This window comes from Sarcophilus harrisii, chromosome 6 (assembly GCF_902635505.1).
Source record: "Sarcophilus harrisii chromosome 6, mSarHar1.11, whole genome shotgun sequence".
NCBI classification, from domain to species: Eukaryota; Metazoa; Chordata; class Mammalia; order Dasyuromorphia; family Dasyuridae; genus Sarcophilus; species Sarcophilus harrisii.
The window spans coordinates 249,303,850-249,328,450 of NC_045431.1; the positions used below are offsets into that span (position 1 = coordinate 249,303,850).

A 24,601-nucleotide genomic window follows, 5' to 3' on the forward strand; every position below is an offset into this window, starting at 1 on the left:
TGGGTCTTAGAACATAGAATGTCAAACTTGGGAGGGTCCTAAGAAGATAGAAATCAGACATGGAATGGGTCTTAGAACATGAGACAACAGAACTGGAATGGCTCTTAGAATATAGAATGTCAAAATTGGAAGAACACTAGGATGTTGAATATCAGAGATATTAAAACAAAGAACACAGAATGTCAGATTTGGAAGGGTGCTAAGAAGATAGAAATCAGACTAGAATGGGTCTTAGAACATGAGACATCAGAAGTGGAATGGGTCTTAGAACATAGAATGTCAAACTTGGGAGGGTCCTAAGAAGATAGAAATCAGACATGGAATGGGTCTTAGAACATGAGACAACAGAACTGGAATGGCTCTTAGAAATAGAATGTCAAAATTGGAAGAACACTAGGATGTTGAATATCAGAGATATTAAAACAAAGAACACAGAATGTCAGATTTGGAAGGGTGCTAAGAAGATAGAAATCAGACTAGAATGGGTCTTAGAACATGAGACATCAGAAGTGGAATGGGTCTTAGAACACAGAATGTCAGAATTGGAAGAACCCTAGAATGTTGAATATCAGAGATATTCAAACAAAGAATATAAAATGTCAGAATTGGTAGAAACATAGAACATAATATGTTAGTCTTGGAAGGATTTAGAATATAAAACATGGGTTGTCAGAGCTGGAATAGATCTTAGAACATAGAATGTTAGAAGAATTTTATAATATAAAATGTCAGGGCTTGTAAGAGTCTTTGAACATAGAACATGAGATAATAGAGTTGAAAAGAACTTTAGAATATAGAACATCAGATATTCCTGCTAGAAGAAACATTAGAACAAAGTATGTAGTACACGAAATCTGGAAGCAACTTAGAATGTTAAATGTCAGGATTAGAATGAACCTCAGATCATAGAACATAGAACACAAAAGGAAGAATGCTAGAACATTGGATGTCGGAGCTAGAAATGACCTTAGAGCAAAGAACGTGGAATGCCAACATTGGAAAAGATCTTGGAAGACAGAATATTAGAACTCGAAGGGACTATAGAACAAAGAATATAGAATATTAGATCTGGGATGGATCTTAGTACAGGATGAAACAGTGGATAGAGTACTGGTCTGAAGTAAGGAAGCCTGGATTTTAAGCCAGCTTACTAGCTATATGAAGGACCAGAGAATATAGGAAGTAGAATTTCAAAGTTGGAATAGAAAAACTCTAATACGTTCAATGTCAAGGCTAAATGGAACATTATAGAAGCTAGAAGGTATCTAAAAACACATACTGTTAGAATTGGAAAGAACCTGAATTGGAGGAGACTTTAGAATACGGAACACTGAATGTTAGAATGTAGAACATTAAATGTTAGAGCTTGGAGGGATTTAGAAAATGAATTTGCCTAGAAATATTTTGGAGCTTGAAATTGATGATGCCCATAAAGGCCTTTTTTGGGGGTGAAGTAGGGTGGGGAGGTGGAGGGTATGCTGTACATTCAAGGTACAAAAATAGGAATTCCCTCCTTTGAAGCAAAATGAAGGAATCTAGTCTTTTTCTTTTTTGTGAGGCAATTGGGGTTAAATGACTTGCCCAGGGTCACACAGCTAGGAAGTGTTAAGTGCCTGAGACCAGATTTGAACTCAGGTCCTCCTGACTTCAGGGCTGGTGCTCTAGCCACTGTGCCACCTTAGCTGCCCCGAATCTAGTCTTCTTATACAAAAAATGTTGTCAATGTTTCAACCCACCAGTAGATCTGTGCTCTTAATGATGAAGGTCCTCTTCCCAGTCAGTTAGTTTGCAGCTGATTCATGCTGGATCATCTTGTATCTGTCTCTTCTCTATCCTCCCCAAAATCCACTACAAGGAGTCAATAACAATCCCTTTTTTTTGCTACATTTTCAGATCCTATTTGTTTTCAGATCATACATTTCTCTGATGCTTATTCTTCATAGATCTTTCTTTGTTCCCTATTAGTTCTTGCCTGTGTCCACCATATCAGAGCAAAACCTAGCATTTATATGGCACCTTAAGGTGTGCAAAGCATTTTACAAATATTATCTTATTTGATCCTCCCAAAAACCTGGGAAGTAGATGCTATTTCCCCCATTTTACAGGTGAGGAAACTGAGGCAGACATTAAGTAACTTCTTCAGGGGCACAGAGCCAATAAGTCAGTGGTTCTCAAAGTCTAGTCCAGAGCATCCTGGGAATCTCTGAAATCCTTTCAGAGAGTCTACAAATTCATAATTAGTTTTTATTTTTAATGTGATCAATATCTATAACTATAAACCACATAAACAAAAACTCTTTGGACAGATCCTCAATCATTTTTAATAGGATAAAGATATTGAGAACAAAAGTTTGAGGACCACGGTAGTAAGTGTTTGAAACTGAATTTGAATTCAATTCTTTCTGACTCCAGGTCCACATTTTATTTATTGTGCCACTTAGCTGCTCCTTGTCTACCTTATCTCTCAGTTGCCTTTTGTATCATCCTGTAGCAATTCATTACTTCAGAGAATCAAGTTGTGGTTATCGAGTATCACCAACAAAATGAAGAGCTTTGCTTCAGGATTAAACTTGGGGATAATCTATAATGAATATCTATGTATCTATATATTTCTATATTTGTCGTTAATAATTTGTAGTCAATCTATCTATACATACACCACAATCTATGTGAGAATGACATTGCCACATATATGTATATGCATGTTCTATATATGTATATTCATGCATTTATATACAAGTAAATTGCATAAAAATAATTTCATATTTAATATTTGGAGGAAAAATGTAGCTAGTGCAGATAGTTCTTATAGGATCTCTATTCCCATTTTGGGGAGGACAGTATCTTGTAGAATATGTTGTAGGTATCACACATATACTGCATGACTTCTATTTTTAAGGAGGGACCACTACATGGCATAGTGGATAGAGCACTGGGCCTGGAATCAGAAGGATCTGAGTTCAAGCCCTGACTTAGACATCTAGTAGCTGTGTGACCCTGGACCATGATCCTATTTGCCTCAGCTCCTCAGCTGTAAAATGGGGGCACACAGGAGAAGGAAATGGCAAACGACTCTGGTATCTTTGCCAAGAAAACTCCACATGGGGTCACGAAGAGTCAGCCCTGACTAAATGGCCAAACAATAATCTACCTTTAAGGAGCTTGCAAGCTGGTGAGGAAGATAAACCGAGCACATGGGAAGCAATTAGTGAACAATAGAAGACAGGATGTAATCAAATGATAAATGATGTGGCACCGACTCTAAATGCTATAATGGTAAAGAGAGAGGGAGATGACTGGGGAAGGGGTATAATCAGGGAAAGCTGGGGGATGCAGTGGGACTTGCTTGCAGAGACAATGGAAAGATAGACGCTGTCATTCAAACACCCTCTTCACAGCTGGGACTCTTTATTATCAGAGAAGCAACAAGTAGTGGATAGGGAGGGCTGGACTTTTCATCTGTAAGATGAAGGGGTGAATTCTAAATCTATGTTCCCATGAGGACCAAGGGGCCCAGCTTCTTGTACTCCTGATGGGATATATACATTCTTAAATGTATATGCATATATGTATAAATGTATGTATATGCAATTTATCTATCTATCCATTTATCTATCTTCTTGTCCCTACTCTAATTATCTCCTCCCATCCCACCATGGTATGAGTTTGTGTCCTGATGGGATACATACATTCTTAAATGTATATGCATATATGTGTAAATGTATGTATACACACATCTATCATTTATTTATCTATCTTCTTGTCCCTACTCTAATTGTCTCTCCCCCCCCTCCCCCATCCCATCATGTTATGAGTTTGTGAGTATCTTGAAATTCAAAACCTATTTTCTCATTGGGTGGAGACAAATTTCATAAGGAAGGAAAGACATTTAAAAGTTTTATTAATAGTTTATCATTGCATCATTTATCAAATACATGTATGTTTCAGCTCCCTCCCAAATAGCTAGCTTTCCCATATAACAAAGAATAAAAAAAGAAAAAAAAAGTTCAGCACAGATACCACTATTGTTATTGAGTCTGACATTATGTGCAATGTTTCATACCCCTAGGACCTCTTCTTGGTAGAGAAAGGAGAAGGATCTTTTTTGGGAGGGAGAGCAAGCTTGGTTATTAAAATTTCACAGCATTCAGTTTCATTGTTGTTTCTATTTACATAATCGTAATCATCTTGGGTACTGTTCATATGGTGGTACCCATTTCACTTTGCAATGATTCAGAGACATCTAAGGAAAGACTTATTTACTACCATCTACTTGCCTTTACATCTGTGGCAAAAGATGGAAAAATGCTATGGTGAATATGGCAAGACCTTACAAATCAATTCCACGTATATCATTACAATTAGTGACTTTAATGAGAGGGTGGGCAAAGGAAAGGGTGGCTAAAGTGCATTTTGGGAAATAAAAAAGATTGTTGGTTTGGAGACTAATCAGAAGCCTGATATCTATATCTCATGGATGAGAGTTGCTTTAAGAAGAACATACTGGGGCTGGTGAACACTGAACAGCATCGCAGAAAATGAAAATAACTATATCTTAATAGATTAAGGGACTAATTATCAACATGGGATTAATTTTAGAAGCAGCTGTTCTTGCTTTAAATTAGATTGTTGACTAGTTAGATCAAAAGTCAAAATCAGCATCAAATTAGGAAAAAAAGACAGATTAAAAAAGAATACGGTAGAAGTTTAAGAAGTTCCAAAATGACCCTTTAAATAAGCTGTTAACTGAAAAAGTAAGAAAGGGACAAAAATAAAGATGGACTGGTACCATCCCTTAGAGAAGGTTAATTGACATAAAAGAATCATTTCTATGAAGTATGCCATCTCAGCCAGAAAACACTTGCTTTCCTTGACATGTAGAAAAGTTATGACATCCAAGAACCAATACTTATTTAGAAAATCGGATCATTTATAAAATTTTATGGAGAAAAATGATTGAAGATAACAAGAAGTATTACCTCACAAAAATGGAAATGCATTATATGGGAAAAGGAATATGTAAAAAGCTTGTTGTGAGGCCCAGCAAAGGAAAATTACCCCAAGAACATTTGTAGGTGAAGTTGGAAGAGGAATAACAAGTACATGTGAATTGGAACAGTTCTTCTATTATTTCTATAGGGATCTATTCACTTCGCCATCAACATGGAAACTACCACACTTAGACTGTGCTTTAGTACCTATTGCTATGTGAGGAAGTTTGCACTTAGGAACAACACTAAGTGTGAAGTTGTACATGGAAATATGAAGCTAGGATGGATGGCTAGACCTGATGAAATACATGGAAATCTTTATTCATAACTTTAACATCTCTTTGGGATTAATTTTCTTTTAAGAATATTTTTATAATTTTTTTTTAAAGAACTTTATTTCTCAAAGCCTTTCTCCATTTTTCTTGTTTTTGTTGTCTCTCCTCCTCTGACTCTTCCCCTCCCCCCCTTTCTGTCTGTTTCCTTGCCTTTCTTCTCTCTTCTCTCCTACCTCCATTTTTACTTCCTTAAACAGTGGGCCATCTCAGGGACTGATTTTCAAGATATTTCAAAGAGGTGAAGATTTCAAAAGAGTTGGAAAGATCATAGGTGATGTTTTTACCCAAATAAGATAGTTGAGAAGAAACCAGTCACTATGGACTCATATCTCTTTTACTTCTTTAAAATCTTTTTAAGAACCCTTTGCACGTTTCATGAAAGTGTCTTTGATAAAACATGAAAAGAGAACGGATAGAGTTCTGCATACAATTTTCTAAGGAATACTAAGAATTCTAAGGAATTCTAAGGAATATGTCTTCACAGGAACATCATTCTCTGGTAAGTAGAAAGAAATATAAAGCAAAAAAAAATGAGAAATAAGTTTTTAATTGAGACTTGGGAAATGGTGGCAATGACTTATGCAAAATGGAGAAATAGTGGCCGGATAACTCCATTAAACTTTGTAAGATCATAGACTTAAAGATGAAAGACATCTTAATTGTCATTTAATCCAGTCCCCATCATTTTACTAATGAAAAAATTGAGACCCAGAAAAGGTGATATGTTCAAGATCACATAGATATCAAGTGGCAGATATGAGAATTGAATCCAGGGCTATTGATTCCTGAATCTGGCTCTCCTTCTGCTATGCTATCCATTTTTGACATTAGATTGTGATGTCTTCCAGAGGCCACCAGGAGTAGAAAATTGTCTCCCTTTCCTTTCAGATTCAAAATGGAGTAGTGGAAACAACACTGAATTCAAGGTTGGAGAACCTAGATTTGAATCCTTTTGCTGATAGTACTTGTATGATTCTGGCTTTCACGTGGCTGGTATTCAGGGTTTCATTTGTGAAATGGATTGATGGATGGTTTGGGCTAGATATGTCTAAGATTCTATTTGAATCAGATAGTAAGGATCAATCTTTTCAGGGAAGTGAGTTTATGAAGTGAGTGTTTCTTCCCTGTGTACTGGTTGATGGGAGCTGGCTGAAAGCTTTGTGAATTTTCAATAAGGCGTAATAAAGTGGGAGGCAAATGCTTTGTAGTAACATATCCACAGATATGGAGTGGAAAGAGCTCTGGACATGATGTCAGGGGACTTGGGTTCAAATCCTGCACTCAACACATACTTACGTTGTTGTTCATCCTTCATTTCTGAAGAGGTGATTTGCCGATGAATTGGATTTAAGTGAGTCAGAGTTGCACAAAGTCATCAGCCTCACTCTCTCTTCCAGAGTCATCAAAATCTGGTGCAAGACAAAAGTCAAGCTGATTGACAATGGCCGGGGATACAGTGGACGACTTTGATGTCTTTGATGTCTGACCAAACTCTTAGCACCCCAGTGCTTGCTTCCACTACCTTCATGGTTATGGGAACAAACCTTTTTCATTCACCCATTTTACCAGGCGTAGACATCCCCCAAACTCATCAACAGGTTCGAAGTCTATCAATTATTCTCAATGTGGTTTAGTCCATTTGCTGAGATAGTTTTAGTGGGATGGAACTGATGCCCTTGCTACAGCTTCTTGGAACCCCAGGGGAGAGTTGGGTGGAAAATGGACACCAAAGGTGGATGAGCAGCCCTGAAAAGGGCTCAGCAACTCTCAAACCAAAGGTGCTGATCATCCTTGCACACCTCATACACCACCTTCCTCCAACACCTACTAATGATGTGACCAAGGCAAAGACATTTCATTTTTTAGGAGCCACAGTTTATCTATGAAAAGATTAGACTCAATAATCTCCAAAGTCCCTTCCAGAGAACTAGGACTGCTTCACTCTCCCACTTACTGGAATTCCAAAAATGCCTTAATGTCCCTGGGTGGTCCTTCATGCACATAAGATAGAGTTACATTAGCCCAGAGGAGCTCATTTTAAAATGGAAGTAGGAGCAAGTTATGTGAGCATTAGGGTCTTTTCTGGCTGTGCCCCTTTTCAGGTTCTATCTTCTAAATCTGAAAGGCCTTTTCCAAATACAACTCTATATTGTATATGGATCTCTTTTGGTTCCCATCTTCTGAGTTCAAATCATGACCCAAACACATAGCTTTGTGACTATTTCTGTCTCTGTTTTCCCATTTGTAAAACTAGGACAAGGGTTGCTCAATTTACAGGGTTATTGAGATCAAATGAAATCATCTATATAAATGATGTAAATTCAAAAGGACTATTTATAAATATTAGTTATCATTATTATTCAATCCTCTTAATCATGTTAATAAAAATAATAGCTAATGTCTGTATAGCATTTTGCAATTTGCAAAGTGCTTTGCCTGGCAGTAACCCTCTGAGTTAGGTGCTATTATTATCCTCATTTTACAGAAGAACTTAGATGAGGAAGCATCCATGACTTGCTCAATGTTATACAACTATTAATTGGAGGCAAGATTCTTCCTGCCTCCAAGAGCAGCTCCATCCAACCATGTCATCTCCCTGCTTTTACTTGTAATATTCTATTATTCTATATTCCAAGTTTCCTTTCAGCTCTGACATTCTATTATTTTCTACTCTAAAGTCGTTCCAGTTCTAACACTATGTTCCTTCTAAGTTCTTTTCCAAGACTGATGTTCTGTGACTGAATTATATGGACTTTCTAATTGAAATTTGATTGTACCGGAGCCAGGACACAGGATGGAGGCAGCAGAAACTCACCCAGTGGAATCCCCAAGGGGTATACCACCCAAAGAGAGATTTGTCCCTATTGGCTGGTGGTAACACCTACTTTAGATGAAAAAAAAAAAAAGACAACCTCTTTCTTATAAGCCTTTTTCTTTTCTTATATTTTTTTTTCAGTGGGATTAGGGGAGGGATGGGAGAGAAAACAAAAGCCTATAATTGAAAAAAGAAATAGAAGTTAAGATAAAAAGCCCCAAATAAAACATTTCCTCCCTCTTCCTTGGGGACTAGAACTGGAGGATTAGTGAATGAGCCAGACCAGAGCTGATCCTCCATTTTCCCTACCCTGTGGACTTGAATGGCCTTGGCTGGAAGCCTTTCTAGAGCATCCTGCTTCTAACTTTCCCCACGGCTGTTTTCTCACTCTTTTGGACCTGGAGGAGAAAAACAGGAAGCTTCATTAGGAGAGAGAGCTCACAGAACTAGCAAGAAAGCCTGCTAATTCCTTCTGCAGACACCAAATGTTTTTTGTTTGTGCTTCATGACAAAGGAGCCGGGTCTTCCTGCTGGTGAAGGGAGAGAAACAGACAGGGGCAGGCCCATTACTTTGTGAGCTGTCCACGGGCACCTTGGGCCCCTTCTTCGTTCCCTCTCCCCCCTTTCCCTCTCCCAACTCCCCAAGCATAAGACATATAAGCTCCTGGGCTTGCTTTGTTTGTTTGGATATTGTTAGAATTGGAAAGAGATTTAGGGGATGTCCAGATTAAACTCTTCAAAGATGGGCAGACTGAACCCTAGAATGGGAGCTTGCCCAAGGTTACACAATAAACATCAGAGTTGAATTTGGTTTTAGGGTCTCTCCTGAATTCTTTACTTTACCTCTTTCTATGATACCAGATTGTCCTTTCTAATAAAAGGCCTGGATAAGCTCCAGAAGACTTAAATTTGCACAGTTGCACTTAATTGACCACTATCATTCTTCCCCCTATCCCCTCTGCCACTCCCCAGTGCTCCCACCCACTGCCAAGGGCAGTCATAGGCCCCTTGAATCCTCAATATCAGGGATCCTTAATCTGGATTCTATGAACTTGTTGAGTGAATTTCAAAATTATTATTTTCTTTTGTAATTTTACATATTTTCTTTTTATGCATTATTCTGGGAAGAGGGCTATCCACTAGAACCCTCACAAATCTCATACTGGAAGTCTACTCCAGCCCCAAAACCCCTTCCTCTGACTGGCTAGTTCCTTCCCAAATCACTGTTTTAAAGACATGTCCCAGGTTAGCCATGGCTTTATTCCTCTCCAAGTTTTACTCTTCACTCATTGACTTTTGCCTACCATCCTTCTAATACCTTTGGTGCAGGTATGTGTGTGTGCATGTGTGTGTGTGTGTGTGTGTGTGTGTGTGTGTGTGTGTTTTGGGAGATAAAAAGCTAGTAACTGGAAAAAAAGGTTAAAATGAAAAGCCTCCAATAAAACAATTCTTCATTCACTATTAGAGCCAGAAGGAACCTTTTAAAATTATCTTTTAGGTGACATCTTCCCCCATTAAAATGTAAGCTCTTAAGGATTAGGGCCATCTTTCTGCTTGTGTTTGAATTTCTAATAATTAGGGCAGAACTTGGTACATTAGTAAATGCTTATGAGATGTTGTCAACTCTATGTTATTTACAGACTTCTAGGAGGGTCCAAGACACAAAAATGGTTCCGAAACTCTACTCGATGTCTATGGGCTGGCTTGATCTCCCTTTGACATTTTCAAATCACAGATTTGTAAAATCAACTCTTCCTTTTCTCCAATAGAATGTAACTTCACTGATAACTTTTTAACGTTGTCTCCTTAGTATTTAGCATATTGTTGGTCACATAGTAAATTTTTATGACAACTGTGATAGGAAGTGATAAAAAATCTTAGAGTCTTACCAGCTGTGTGACCCAGGACAAAACACTTAACTTCTATCTGCCTGTTTCCTTGATTATAAAATGGGGATAATAACTGAGAATATAGTAGGTCCTTAATAAATGCTTATTCCCTTCCTTTTCCCCTACATATGAATCGGGATAGGAATTGGGCTTATGATTTCATTGGCATAGGGAACTCTTGGATGTTGTTCAGTTTTTCAGTCATCCTCAACTCTTCATGACCCTATGGACTGTAGCATGTCAGGCTCTTCTGTCCTCAACTATTTCTTGAAGGTTGTCCAAGTTTGTGTTTGTTGTTTCCCTGGCACTATTTAACCATCTCATCCTCCTCATCCCCTTTTCCTTTTGCCTCCAATTTTTCGCACCTTTTGGATGAATGAAGTCCATTAACCAAGCCTGGATCAGTACTTTCTCTGCAATTTGTGGTCTTAGGGAGTTTTCTCAGAGGAATGAGAAGTGAAGCGCCAGAAGTCCCATAACTCATATACATCTAGTCAAGTTTGAACTCAATTCTGACTGGTTCTCAGTGTCTTTTTTTCCTTCTATATTACCTCTCAATACTTGGCACATACTATACACACATACATGAACATACATGTATAACACACATATATACATATGTACACACACCTATATGGACATACACTTATATATGTGTTTACACATTCATATAGAATATATACATACATATCTATCTATATCCATATCTATGTTGGCTTTCATTTCAAGGGGGAACAGAATGTAGAATGTCAGACTTAGCAGTACCTTAGAACACAGAATGTTATAACTGCAAGGGACCTAAGATTATGAGAATGTTAGATTTGGAAAAGTCCTCAGAATACAGAGGTGAAAGGAAGCTGTTGGTTGGTTGGTTGGTTGGCGGGTCCATCCTTAAAGAGCACCAAAATGACATCACTGTGTTACAGTCAAGTTACAATATGTCCAACCAGCTGATCAGACCGTATGAACCTTGGGATGGATTCTCTAACTGTGCATCTTGCATTTCTTTTGAGCTAATCAATTCTGCTTTAAGTAACAAAACCTTGATGAAGCCGCCATATTGGGTCATACCATGCTAGTGTATCTCATGTCATGTCATCAATTCTAAAGTTTTTAAGAAAGATCTTAAAAATATTTTTTTTTCTTGCCCAGCACATGAATGCTTGCTCTGTATGAGTTCTCCATGAAATAGTCTTTTTTGGCAAGCTTACTTTTGGCATTTGGACAATGTGGCCAGCCCAATGGAGTTGTAGTCTTTATAGTAGTTTACATGCTTGGCAGGAAGGAACCTAGAATGTAACAAGTGAGTGTCAGAGCTGGAAGGGACCCTGAGGTCCCTTATGAAGTTTGGAGGGTCCCTAGAAGGTTATCTGTTCTTATCTTTCTTTTTACAGATGAGTGAACTAAGACTCAGGAAGGAGAAGGGCCTTGGTTACGTGACTAACTGTAGCTCAGGAATAAAATCTTCTGAGTTCTAGTTCTCTGGCAGGCACATGCCTAGGTCTGTGAAATACAGTTAGCCCACTCTTACTTGGGTTTCTTTTTTGATACCCCAATGGGAAAACACAAACACACACTAGACATATGTTCTCTGCGTAACTTTAGCACCAAAATACACCCACAAAAAGGCGTGTGTGTATGCATACACCCACATGTGAGCCTGTGTAGACATACACACACCACATATACACATGTTCTCTCACTTCCCAGAAATAGACTTCCTTGTACCCACACATGAACTTTTCTGCCTGAGGCAGAACTGATTATTCTCTTGGTAGACTTTTTGAATTTAAATCTTAGTATACAATACTCTACTCCATCCACATATAAAACAGAACACATTTTCTCTGCCTTCTCTCAACTTCCTACCTTCCTCTCTCTGTCACTCTTTTCCTTTCCTTCTGCATCACTGTCTATATTTCTGCCTCCATCGATCTCTTTGCCTCTGCCTCCATCTTTTGTGTCTCTCTTGTATATCTGTATATATAAATATATGTATACACATGTATGTATGCATTTATATTCTCCTTGACCTCCAGACCTTCATTTTTGTCTTTGCCTCCCTAGCATCAACTCCGTATTTAACACACCAAAAGTGTTGAACAGATACTTATGAGTAGATTCTTTGAATCTGGATCTGTTAACTGGTGTAGGGAATTCCTGGTGGTGAAATTCCTTCTATTAATGCAGATGGGCCATACTTTGGCAACTTGAAGACTTAGAGAGTTGTTGGAATGGGGGCACTACTGAAAGTTCCATGGTCACATAGAATGTGTCAGAGGGAGGACTTGATCTTCTTGATGCACTATGTCCTGCTACGTGTGCATATGTGCAATTGGGGTTAAGGTTCATACCAAGAATCATATAGCTAGTGAGTGTCCGAGGTTAAATTTGAATTCAGGTTCTCCTACTATTTTCCATAGGTTTTGTGATTTTTAAATGTTAGCATGCTATAGATATACACACAGTCAATCCTTATGTTTATTCCTCCCACTTCTGGTCCTCTTTTATATCCCTCCAGACCCTTTGTTAAACTATTCATTCTTTATTATTAATGTACATTTATGAAAAAAATTTTCACAGTTACAAAAGTCCACGGTTATAAAATTGTCTCCGTACAAAGATTGGCATCTTCCCTTCCCCCCTCCCACCCACAGACATCGCACATCATGAGACAGTGGTTAGAAAAGCTGAAAGCCCTACTCTCCAGGAGCCAGATCGATGGCCAATAGGCAGGGGGCAAGGAAAGATCTCTCATCTTACATTGCTCGCTTCCTCTCTATATCTTCTGAAAGAGGGCAATTCAGTACCTCTGGCCTTTGGAAGGCAGGACCACGAGGAGTGAATGCAAGAAGATGGCCCTGGCACATCGCTCTCCTTCTTGGAGAGCTTCCAGGTTACCCTCTTCAATTCCATGCTTGTGGAAGGATGCAGGGAAGATGTAGGGTAAGGGCGTGAAAATAAGGGTCTCTGGTTGGTCATAATGGAACTGCTGTGGATCTCCCTCAATTCTGAAGGGGGAAATGACTACCTGTGGATGCCCCAAATCCCTGATCTGCTTAGGGCCAATTCCTAAGGTGCATCACTCATGCTTGTCTGTTCCTGTACAGTTCTTTTGGAGATGCACTGTAGGAATAAGTGAAGATGGTTCTACTGCGTATGGAGTGGTTGGGAATGGAAAATTTGCAGACCAGGTTGCTTCATTGTCCCTCAGGCCTTACTGGCCATGTAGAACTTTGTTTGATGTCCTCTAGTCTAACACGAAGGACACTTCTTCAGCCTACATGAGTCCTTGAAGGATGGGAGAAGAGAATGAAGGAGGGAGGAAGATAGTGAAGAAGGGACAAGTCTGACTCTGTTCAAGATTTCCAGACCCACTCACTCATCCTTCCTTCCTTCCTTCCTTCCTTCCTTCCTTCCTTCCTTCCTTCCTTCCTTCCTTCCTTCCTTCCTTCCTTCCTTCCTTCCTTCTTCCCTCTCTTTCGCTTTCTCTCTCTTTTTCTCTCTCCCTCTTTCTTTTTTTTTTTTTATTTTTTTTTCTCTCCCTCTTTCTTTCTTTCCTTCTTTTTCTCCCCTTCTTTCTCTTTCTTCTTTTCTTTTTTCTTCCTTCCTTTCTTTGTCTGTCTCTTTTTTCTTCTTTCTTTCTTTTCTCTTTTAACTTTCTTCCTGCATTCCTTTCTTTTTCTTCTTTCCTTCTTAGATTTTTTCCCTTCTTTCCTTCTTTTCCTCCCTCTCTCTGTTTTGTCCTTCCTTCCTTTTTTCCTTCCTTCTTTCCTTCCTTCCTTCCTTCCTTCCTTCCTTCCTTCCTTCCTTCCTTCCTTCCTTCCTTCCTTTATTCCAGCTTTCCTCCTTCCTTTTTTCTTTTTCTTTTTCTTTCTCTCTTCTACTCTTCCTCCCTCTCTCTCTTCCTTCCTTCCTTCCTTCCTTCCTTCCTTCCTTCCTTCCTTCCTTCCTTCCTTCCTTCCTTCCCCGTTTCTTTCCCTCCCCCACTTCCCTTCCTTCCTTTCTTTCTTTCCTTCCTGAGGGGCCAATTCCACCTCATGCAAATTACTTGAGGCCTTCAAGCCCACTTTGGCATATCAGAAAACACAACAGCAGCAAGGAACATACCAGAAAACAGTGCAGGAGACCTGAGCTCAGCTCCCCCGGGGGAGCTTGGCCCCATCAAAAGGTGGAGCCAGATACATTTTAAACCTTACATAGATACGTACATACACAGAATTATAAATGAGTCAATTTGTAAAAAAAAAAAAAATGAAAATGAAGCTTTGTGGGAAGACCACCAAGGATGTTTATCACCAGGGCAATAGGAACAGTTGTGACCAGGATTGCTACATTGCCTTTAAGAGATTTTTTTCTTCAACATATTTTTGTGTTTTGGGAGAGCCCCAGCAAAGAGATGGAAGGCAATTTATTGGAAAGGAAAAGGGCTCTGAAGAGGATGAATAAGCCTCATGCTTACTGAATTCCACCGTTTTCTTAGGAATCCCAGAATATTAGACCTGGAAGAGACCTTAGCAAAAATCTAGTTTTTGCTCCATTCATTTTACAGATGGGAAAACAGATCCAGAGAGGGGAAAATAATTCACTCTGGATTATATAGCTAATTAGCAGCAGAGCTAAGAACAGAACCCAGCTTTTCCCATGGCTCTGGGTCCAGTGCCCTTTCCTGCTACACTATGATTCATGTGTGTGTGTGTGTGTGTGTGTGCACATGTGCACATGTTTCAGAACATTTCCACAGCTGGAAAAGTATCTACTCTTTAAAGGCATCTATCCTGTTCATAAAAGTTCACCCTTAGTTTTGCCACTGATGGAGACAGAAAAATACAGGCCGAGAAGTGCATCTGACCTCAAGTGGCACTTGGCATCTTGTTTGATCCTAGTTCTATGCAAAACAGAGCAGAACAAAACAAAACCCCCCAAACAAACAAAAACATACATGTCTTGAAATACATTAGCCATATATCAGCAAACAAAGGTCTCTAGAAGATGGTTATAGATTTCTACGGAATAGTCCCCATTTGGGGAGGTCTTAACTGTTTGCATTAGTAGTATTGTTTTGAAAAGCTCGTCCCATATAATACTAGAGTCTCTCATCTAGAATATTACAGGCTCTAACAAGAGAACCGAGCAGTCAAAAGAGTTGCCTCACCAGTGATGGCAGGAAGACAGAGAGTGATCCTCAGCTCGGGATGTCGGGAACTGAGATTAAGGGATTCCAATAGAGTATTGTCTCTGCTGAGTTCTTTTCTCTAAATTCGGGGAATTTCTCTGCTGACTCTTTTGGTTAGATAGCTCTCTAGGTAAAGCATCTCTGGGGAGGACGGGCTTCTTGTGGGCTCTGTCTCTCTCATTCCCCTCAAATTCTCTTGAAGTGCTTGGAGGCCAGCAAGATGGGGGAGCTGGAGGTCATAGAAATGGGACTGGACACAGAGCCTCTTATGGGGTGATTCCATCCAGTCAGTTCTGCCAAGTTGCTGAATCTCGATAGGAGAGGCGGTTGGATGCACTGATGTAGAATCTTCCATCTCTATGTCCCTTGCGATCCCACTCCTTACCATATACTTAACTTCATTTTGATCCCTCCCTAGTCTGCAATGTTTCATCCCCTTCCTGCATCAGTAGAGAGATGTTTCTCATTGGGAGTTCCCTCTACTGATGAAATTGCAGGACCAGTTAAAAAAAAATAGGGTAGAACGCTCTCCTAAGGCTGATAGTCGGTGGCAGAGAAGGATTCATTTTGCCATTGGGGGCTTTCTCAGTTGGCCAAATTGTATCAGGATATTATTGTACACTTATATTGGGAGTTATAATCTTAGCGGCAACATCTTTTCTGTCCCCATTCCCCACTCAGCTCAGCCCTCCATTGCCTCTCAGTAAAAGAATCGCAATAGCTTCCTAATTGGTCTCGTCTTAAGTCTTGCCCATTTCAAATCCATCACCCAGGCAGCTGCCAAAATGATCTTTCTGAAGCACACAGATTCATGCCCTACAGCTTTCCCCCTGCCTCCACTTGATACTTTCTTCTCCCTGAGATGACTTCATATCTACTTTGTGTGCATGTTAAGAAGATGACTTTTGCTTGATGTTTCTTCCAATAGAAGGCAAAACACTTTGATGACAGGGACAGGGTTTTTGTGTGTTTGTTTCTGTATCCTCAGCATGGGGAGCAATGCCTGGCACACAGCAAGTCTTGATTAAATGCTCACTGAGTGAAGGAATGAATATTCAATACATCGATACCTGTGCAATAACAGATTTCTTCTCTGCCTGTGATCCACCAAGTGACAATTTGACAATGTTCACTGGTCCTGGGAGTGTTGGGATGAGCATTATCCCTGCTCATTGAACTAGTGGTACCCATATCTGAGCATTCTTGGGGCCACCTGCTCCATTCTCTACGCCCACCTGTTTCCATTGTTTTAATCTCAAGGGCTGCGACTTAGCTCTCCAATCAATAAAGAGAGCAGCAAACATTTGTCAAAAGCCTACTGGGTGCAGAACAGCATGGCAAGCATTTAAGGGTATGCAATGCCTAGGATACTGTATTTCCCAAGCGCTTAGGAAATACTCATCTTGCTGACTAGGTGAGTGGCTCTCCAGAATATGCTCCTCTGGACCTACTTTCCTTTAACTAGATCTATAAATTTAACTCACTCTGCATTAGCCCATGTCACTCATTTGCTCAAAGATCACCTTTAGGATCAAATACTAACTCTTCAGCTGGGCATTTAATGCTTTCCAGCCATTGGAAATCTGGTTCCAATCTCCTTTTCCAGGTTTTTCCCTTCTTACTACCCCCCTCCCCACTATCCAAACAAAAATCACCGACTTGTTCTTTTTCATTTCCTTATTCTATTTCCCATCTCAATACCTTTGCTTAGACTGACATCATCTCTCCCATCTCTCCCCTGCCAGACTTGCTCTTTACTGGCCTTAGAAGAACCTTTCAATTTTCCTCAAGACTTCTCATGGAAATGTTTTTGGATGACCTCAGTCATTAGCATTCCCTCTCCTTCTCCCCAAATTCGCCTGTGGGTACTCATTCCAATAGAATGTAAACCCCTTGAAGGCAGGAAGGATTTTCGCTTATCTTTGCATCAGTACCACTTTCCTCTAAATAGGGGAGGCTCCTCATAATTGTTTATTGGATTTGGTAAATTCAAAAAGGGGTTTAAGTTAACCTCTAATCAAAATGAATAGAAAGTTAGATCAGCCAGAAAGAGAAACTTGTATTACCCTGGGGGGAGGCTTCTCAGGAAAATGTGCCACTTAACAAATGAGAGTAAAGTGGCTAACTTTATGACCTAGACTATTGGTGATTCTTCCTTCTGTTGCCTCCCCCACCTCCACCTCCACTTGGGTATTTTCATTCCATGTCTATCTCCTCTCTCACCTTTACCAGAGTCATAACTAGCAAGTTTGGGGCTTGGGGTAAACTTGGAATAAGCCTCACAAAATATATCTTTAAGTTAAATTTTGAAGACAAATTTAGTTTTAGGGAGGGAGGATATTTTGTTGAAATATCAATGGTATATTTGAAATGATTATTCCTGTTAACTAGTTGCTAAGTTCAGTTGTATTTATGCTGCTGAAGTATAAATGGTAGCTGTACCTTTTACATTTGGTACATTGGGGACATACTCTGATTGCCCCATCTTAGTTATAGTTCTGTCCTTCACTGACAGAGTTCTTTGCCCTGTGTAGTTTACATGGGCAAGAGTCCCAGGATGGCATTCCCCTAGGGGTTAGAGCTCCCTACCCTGAAGTGGGGAGGACAGGCAATGGGGCTTTAAGAATAGCCATTATTCTAGGTGATTACTTTAATCTTTCAATGGATGGAGAAATGAGACTGGCAAAAGCCAGAAAAGTGTTTTCTCTCTGGGTGGCAGTAGCCAAGTAGGAGGCAGCCTAATGGGCTTGAAGGAGCATGGCATGGGAAAGGGTTAGCATCGAAGGTTTCTGAGCTTTCAGCTATCAGGAGTCAGCAGAGCCAATAGCTGGCAGATTGGCATCAGGGTTGGTAGACAATTGGCATCAGCCCCTGATGACTAATCTCATTTTAACAGTGACGGTGATTGGAGGGAGGGAAGCCATGGAGCTGGCATGGAATGGGGCCCGTGATCTCCTCCTTGCCGGCCTAGCTGTTGGGGGTAGCAGCACTTAGCAACATGGAGGGAGACCAGAGAAACAGAGTCAGATCTCTTCCTCTTCGCTTGCCTTGTTCCAACGATGGCAGCAGTTGGCGGTGATTCCCAGGAGAAAATTGGTGGCCACAGAAGCTATGGAGACCACGAAACCCACAAAGGCAATGAATAGGTAGTCATCGAGGGTCAAGGTCAGGTGACAAGCTTTGAAGCTTTCCTCTGTGAGGGAGAACAGTGGGGCGCCCTCCACTTCTGGGGGGCCGCGGCACTCGGCCAGCTGGGAATCTGCAACAGAGAAATCAGAGAAGCCTTTTGATCACAGGGAGAGGTCCCTAATCTCTGGGCACAGTGCCCCAGTGCTCTTCCAGCTTAGCCTGTATCAGGGGCTTCCCAACGGCAAGGTCTGTGCCTCTTACACGGCAACCAGATATCTCATGGCAAAGTGTTGCCATCTTTATTCAGGGGGGCCGGCACTTTCTACCATTAAGGAGCAAATTTTGAGTTGCCTTTGATCTCCCCATGGGAAAAGGTTGCCCCTCTTTCTTCTGTGGTTGCTTTTGAATCTACAGTGGTTCCACTGTACCCTTCAGAGTGACACACAGTGAATTAATACATACTGGCTTGGGTGGTACTTCAATTTGATGTTTTATCCAGACCCTTTCAACCTCTAAATTCTAAAAAAACTGAAGGGCAGCTTGGATTTTGCGCCACTTTAATTTTCTTAAATTGCACAGATGAGGAAACTGAGGCAAGAGATGCACACTATCCCCTAACATCATCATATCAACTTATTTTCCCTGTATGGGGATACCCAAGTCAAAAAATTTGACCCATAATATCAGGCCATCGTCCCTTGAAAGGTCTTCATCATTATTGACACCAATAATTTTAGATTAAAAATAACTTTATATGACATGTCACTAGTTACTTCTGATCTCATCTCTGCTCCTGGTTCTTGCCTAAGCCACATGGGACTTCTTTAGTCTTCTATTTGTATAATTAGTTAGGCAATGTGTCATATTGGATCAAATGTTGGATTTGGCAAAATCATGAAGACCTGGGTTCAAATTTCACTTTTATTACCCATTCACTGTGTGACTCTGGGCAAGTCATTTAATTTTCCTGACCCTCAGTTTCCTTCTTTGTCAAATGAGAAGGTTCTACTAGATGGCCTCAGAGGTCCTTTCTAGGTCTGAATCCATACCCTTCCAATGAGAAGAGATTGATAATGTCTAAGGATTATCTGAGCTCTGTGACTCTTTGTTAAGAGATAATATTTATAAAACTTCTAGTATAGTTCCTGGCCCATGGTGGGCACTTAATAAAACCTTGTTCCCTCCCCACTCTCTTTGGAAGCTCTGGTGGGCAGGAAAGGCAGAAAACAAACGAAGAGAAGCAGAAACAGGACTTTGTTATTCTCTCCAATAATTGTCAAACCCCTGTTTTCTGTAGCTTCTTCCGTCAATTTAAGAAGATATAAAAGAAACAACCTCCTAGAGTTGTGAAATATTTGAAATGTCTCCATCCATCCCTTCTTTCTGTATCCCCTAATGCAGCCCCATTAATGCTTGGCCCAAGCACCTGAACCTCACATGTGGCTTCTCCAGCTATTTTCAGCCCTGAAGGAGTTCCCTCCCACACTTCTGGGGAAGAGATGTAGTCGTGACCCACGGCCCCCATACTATTCTGGGCCTGGGCCCACCCACACCCACACTCCAACTCTCCCCGAGCTTCCCTTGAATTTTCCCTACTCCTCTACCCTTTCCCGGGGGGCTTCCTAGCCCACACTGCAGGGAAGTCATATCTGTGCTCATCTGCCGTATCCTACTGGTTTGGCCATTGGGCAGGGTTTGGAGAAATGCAGTATCCTGCCGGGCTGAGCCTTTCTGCACAGAATGCTGCTAGTTCAGCTTTGCCTCAGGTTTGGTTGTGACTGGTAGCTGCATTCACAGCTGGATCCATTTTGTGGTACGTCTGGCTTGGCTAGTACTTCACTTTGGTGTTTTATCCAGATCCTTTCAACCCCTAAATTCTGGAGACACTGGGAATGAACTTTGTGCCACTTTAAAATTTTCTGGGTTCCCAGATTCTAGCCTCCTAGCCCCAGAAAATTCTATTCAAGCCCTTCAGCCCTCTCCTGAGATCTTTTGATGATACTATCCTGCATTTGTAGAGCCCTTTAAGAATGTCTAAGTGATTTATGTTGTTATCTTAGTGAATTCTCAAAACAATTCTTTGAGGTAGGTGACATGATTCTCCCAATTGTACAGATGAGGAAACTGAGGCAAGAGAGATTGCATGATTTGCTTGGGTCATGCAGATATGAAGTGTGAAAGGAAGGATTCCAGTTCCAGGAAGTCTTCCTGACTCTTAAGCCCCCCACATTCTAACTGCCTAGCTGCCAGTTGAGCCCCCAAAGCCTTAGATAGGTAGTGTGGGTTGGAAAATAGCAATTGGTCTGACATTTGTAGCCTCTGGGTTTGATCCCAACTCCAACGTTTTCTTGGCAAGCTACTTCCCTTTTTGGGATCCCAGTATCCTCCTCAGCTGGAAAATGGGGGTGCTAATACATTAGCTATAATTTGATATGCTAATACACACACAACTCCTTGGGTTGCTGTGAAAAAAGTACTCGAGAAATGTGAACTAATACGACTATTACCCAGAATATAATAACTTCTCTGTTTGGGGCAGAGCTCCAATAGCAATAATGGGTTTCACATTTTCATAGCATTTTAAATCCAATACTCAGAAGCTTGGGGGAGAGTCTTTTGTGGTTGCTTTCCATTGTCCTTGCTCAACAGATGGGCAAAGGAAAGAAGGCTGGTTTAGGAGTGGGGGGCACAGCTGAAATCCTGGTTCTGCTACTTAACCATTTGATCTTGAGGAAATCGCCTTTCGTCTTTGGGCCAGTTTACCTTCTTGGTAAAATGAGGGAATTGGACCAGATATCTTCTAAATTCCCCTTCAACTCTTAATCTAGGATTCTGCGAGCTTCAGGTGAATGGATTCTTAGCCAATGATCTGTGGACTTTTTTTTTTTTTTAAACATCTTGATAGTTTTATTTTAATAGAGTTGATTTCCTTTGTAATTCTATGTGCACTTAAGCATATTATTCTGAGAAGGGTTAATAGACTTCCCCAGCCCATCAAGAAGCATAACACAGGAGAAAGGTCAAAGACCCTTGCAGCTGGGCCCCTCTTCAAGCACTGGGTTTCAAATCAGAGGCTCTGCATTTGAAAACCATGTCTGCTGTTATTCATCTGTGTGACTGGGCAAACTACTTTCTCTCCCTGGACCTGTTAAATGGGGCTAAGAGCCCTGGTAGATTAAGCCCTATAATAGTATGTTTTCCCCCCTCCAAGGCATCTTGGCCCCCTCACACCCAACCCAAATGGCCCATCTCCTACCTGCTGTACAGCGCTGAATCTTATTTCTCAGCCACTTCAGGAGGGGCTCCATGGTACAGCCACATACCCAGGGGTTCCCACCAATCTGGAGGGTCACTAGTCCAGGCAGACCCTCGAGGGCCTCGAGGCTGAGGAAAGCCAGTCCCCCATAGCTGAGGTCAAGTTCTCGGAGCTGGGAGAGACCCTGGAAGGCCTGCGGGTGGACTTTTCTCAGCCAGGGATTATGGCTCAGGTCGATGCGGACCAGCCCTTGAGCCTCGAGGAACATGTCAGCAGGGATGTGGCTGAAGTTGTTGTAACTCAGGTCCAAGTGGGCCAGTCTCTTGGCGTGGAGGAAGAGCCCAGGGGGCAGTTCTACCAGGGAGTTGTTCCGCAGGTCCAGCACCCGGAGCTCCCCATAGCAGGTGAGATAGCCCGGGGGAACGGTGGCGATGCGATTGTGGGCTAGGCTGAGGTTCCGAGTGTCCAGTGGGAGGTCAGGAGGCACAGAGAAAAGGCGCTGGCTGCTGCAGTCGACCACTTGGCTGCGGCAGGTGCACAGGACCGGGCAGCTGGCCACAGCGTCGGCCAGGGCCAGCCCTGCCGTAAAAAGGAGGGAGGCCAGCAGCAGGGCTGGCTTCAGAGAGCAGGGTCGGACCAGCTGGGACCAAACGGGGCCCATTTCAGTCCTCTGCCAGCAGCAGCATGACCAAGAGGAGCCCATCACCCTGTCTCAGAGAATAGTCACTGGGGCAAGAAGGCAGCTACATTGTGGCCAGGGGCTGGGGGAGGTGGGGCTTCTGTCCATGGACTGTCATTGGCTCTGGCCAAGCTGGGAGCATGGGAAGCTTGAAAGGGCTCCCCAGGTGAGAAGCACCGGCAGGGTTCCTTTGGTGGCACCTGGTGGGAACGCAGGGAAGCTCCGCCAAGGCTCCGGGGGTTTGGGGAAGATGGTCAAGACTGTGGAAACCAAGGGAGACATCCAGTGGGACCAGCTGGCAGCAGTCCTTGAAATTATGCCCCGGGATACTCTGGGCCATTGAAAATTCTCAAAGATCAAAAGATATTCTTGGTTAAACGTCCGACTGGGGAAACAGGGGGAGGGCTGAAGGTTCAATATGGCACCTTCGCTACCCCTAGCTGAGTCCCAGCACTCACTCCAAGCCCCTGCAATCTCTTAGGGGGCAAACCCAGTCCTTTGAATCCTAGTACTCAGGGCTGCAGAACCCATCTTGTGGAGATATTTAATAATCAAAGAGAGACAAGGGATTAGCCTCCTGGGAAGGATGCCCAGGTTGAAGTGGGTCTCCATGGGTCCCACCAGAAGGTGGCAGGTCCTTTGCAAGGGAAACGTTTCCTGTGCTAAGGAGTACAGGACCCGAAACACACTCGCCTGAGAAGATGACTTCTGTCTGTGTGTTACTGGGAAGGTTTGGATAGACCACGAGTCCCGAAGATCCAAGACCACAGGTGAAGTCACCAAAGGGAGAATCTGAAGCTTTCCCTCTAAGTCAATTCTGTGCTTAACTGGGAACTTGCTCCTAGTCCCGTGTTCTTTTCCTTTATTCAGCAGGGAGTGGTTAGAAGTCCCCGCTGCATCATCTGCCAACAAGATTTGAAGAGCAGATGCTCAGCAGAGGGCTCAGGAAAGAAGACATTTGCTTCCTGACATATTCCTATGGCCTTCCTCTCATGGTCTCTTCCTCCTCCTCCCTTCCCTCTCCATGCCCTTCACTTTATGGCTCCGTCTCGAAGGTCCCTCCTTGATGCTGACATCATACCCCTCAGCTCTGGGCTTTTCCATCCTTGGCCCCTTGTGCAAATGGTTCTTGACTGACTGAGTTGCAAGAGAACCTCCCTCCCCTCTAGTGACCCAAACCCACCCATCACAAGGAGAATCCTGTGGTCTATTACTTCTATGGCTCTCGTCCCCCCCCATTAGTACAAACACACACCTGCCTATTCTATAACACACCCACTAGGGCTGGGCTGTCCTCATCATCTCAGAAGAACCTTAGTATTGCCTCCCAGAACCCCTTTCACTCGCCCCCCTCCCGAGCTATCCTTTGCCTCTATCCCAAGCTGCCTGCCCTTCCTGTTACTCACCTCCTTTGACATCTTTGCCTCTAGTTGCCTCTTGAACACCCGGCCGGACCTTCCCCCACCATCTTTCACACACAGTACACACCCCTACTCCCAGCATCCTTTTCCATGAATGCTCCCCACCCCCACTCCCTGCACCTGCCACCCTCCCTGCCCAGACAGCAATAACATAGTACATGGGTGGCCTTATATCACCTTTCTCACCCCTTCCCCTTGAGACACTTCACGTCTGCTCTCCTCACCCTCTATCCCAGCATCAATCCCCCTGCCTCCCTCCCAACCTCAATTCCTGATACAAGAAAACGACCCCATCTCCAGCCTTAATCCTCCCAGTCCCAGGGTCTCCCAGGTGCCTCCCCTTACCCCTACCCTTCTTCTCACTCTGTATCCCCTAAAGCGATTACTCACTCTGGCCCAGGAACGCCGCAATCAGTGTGGAGGCAGACAAGGATTTCCCTCTTGGAATCCCAGGTTGTTTCAGGAGAACAGCTTGCCTTCCTTCCCTCCTTTTCTCTTTCCCTCCCCCTCCCTCTCCTCCTCCATGTCTCCGGGCTCCCTGGCCAGCACCTCCTGAGGCTTTCTCCTTCTGTCCCTTTCAACCCCTCTTCCCTAAGATGGGCTGAGAGACAGGGGCACTCAGAGGAAAGTTCAGAGCACCCAAAAGCCTATTCTTGAAACTCAGCTGGTACGAAGGCTGCTGGAGTGTGTGGCTTCAGCCAGGTCTCCCTCCCCTTCCTCGCTCCCTCCTCCCCCTCCCTCTCTCCCTCTTTCTCTCTCTCTCTTTTTTTCCTCGAGGGCCAGGTACTGACGTTTCACTGTCTCTTAGCAACTGCCTCCACATCTCTGAGCAACAGCAGAGCTGGCTACAGACCCCACCAAGATGAGAGAGAAGGGGAAAGAAAACACAGTTGGGAGACTCTGTAGCCAC

General features: G+C 42.4%; 1 protein-coding gene across 1 annotated transcript; it reads right to left on the reverse strand.

The window, feature by feature from the left end:
• Positions 1 to 13,922: 13,922 nt before the first annotated feature.
• LRRC55 (leucine rich repeat containing 55) lies at positions 13,923 to 24,399 on the reverse strand. The gene is made up of 3 exons (XM_003773942.3): positions 24,082 to 24,399; positions 21,592 to 23,172; positions 13,923 to 18,465 (listed from the first exon to the last, which is right to left on the reverse strand). Exons 2-3 carry the CDS (start codon positions 22,292 to 22,294, stop codon positions 18,230 to 18,232), a joined length of 939 nt encoding a protein of 312 aa, XP_003773990.2. The 5' UTR covers positions 22,295 to 23,172; positions 24,082 to 24,399; the 3' UTR covers positions 13,923 to 18,229.
• Between the last annotated feature and the right edge of the window lie 202 nt (positions 24,400 to 24,601).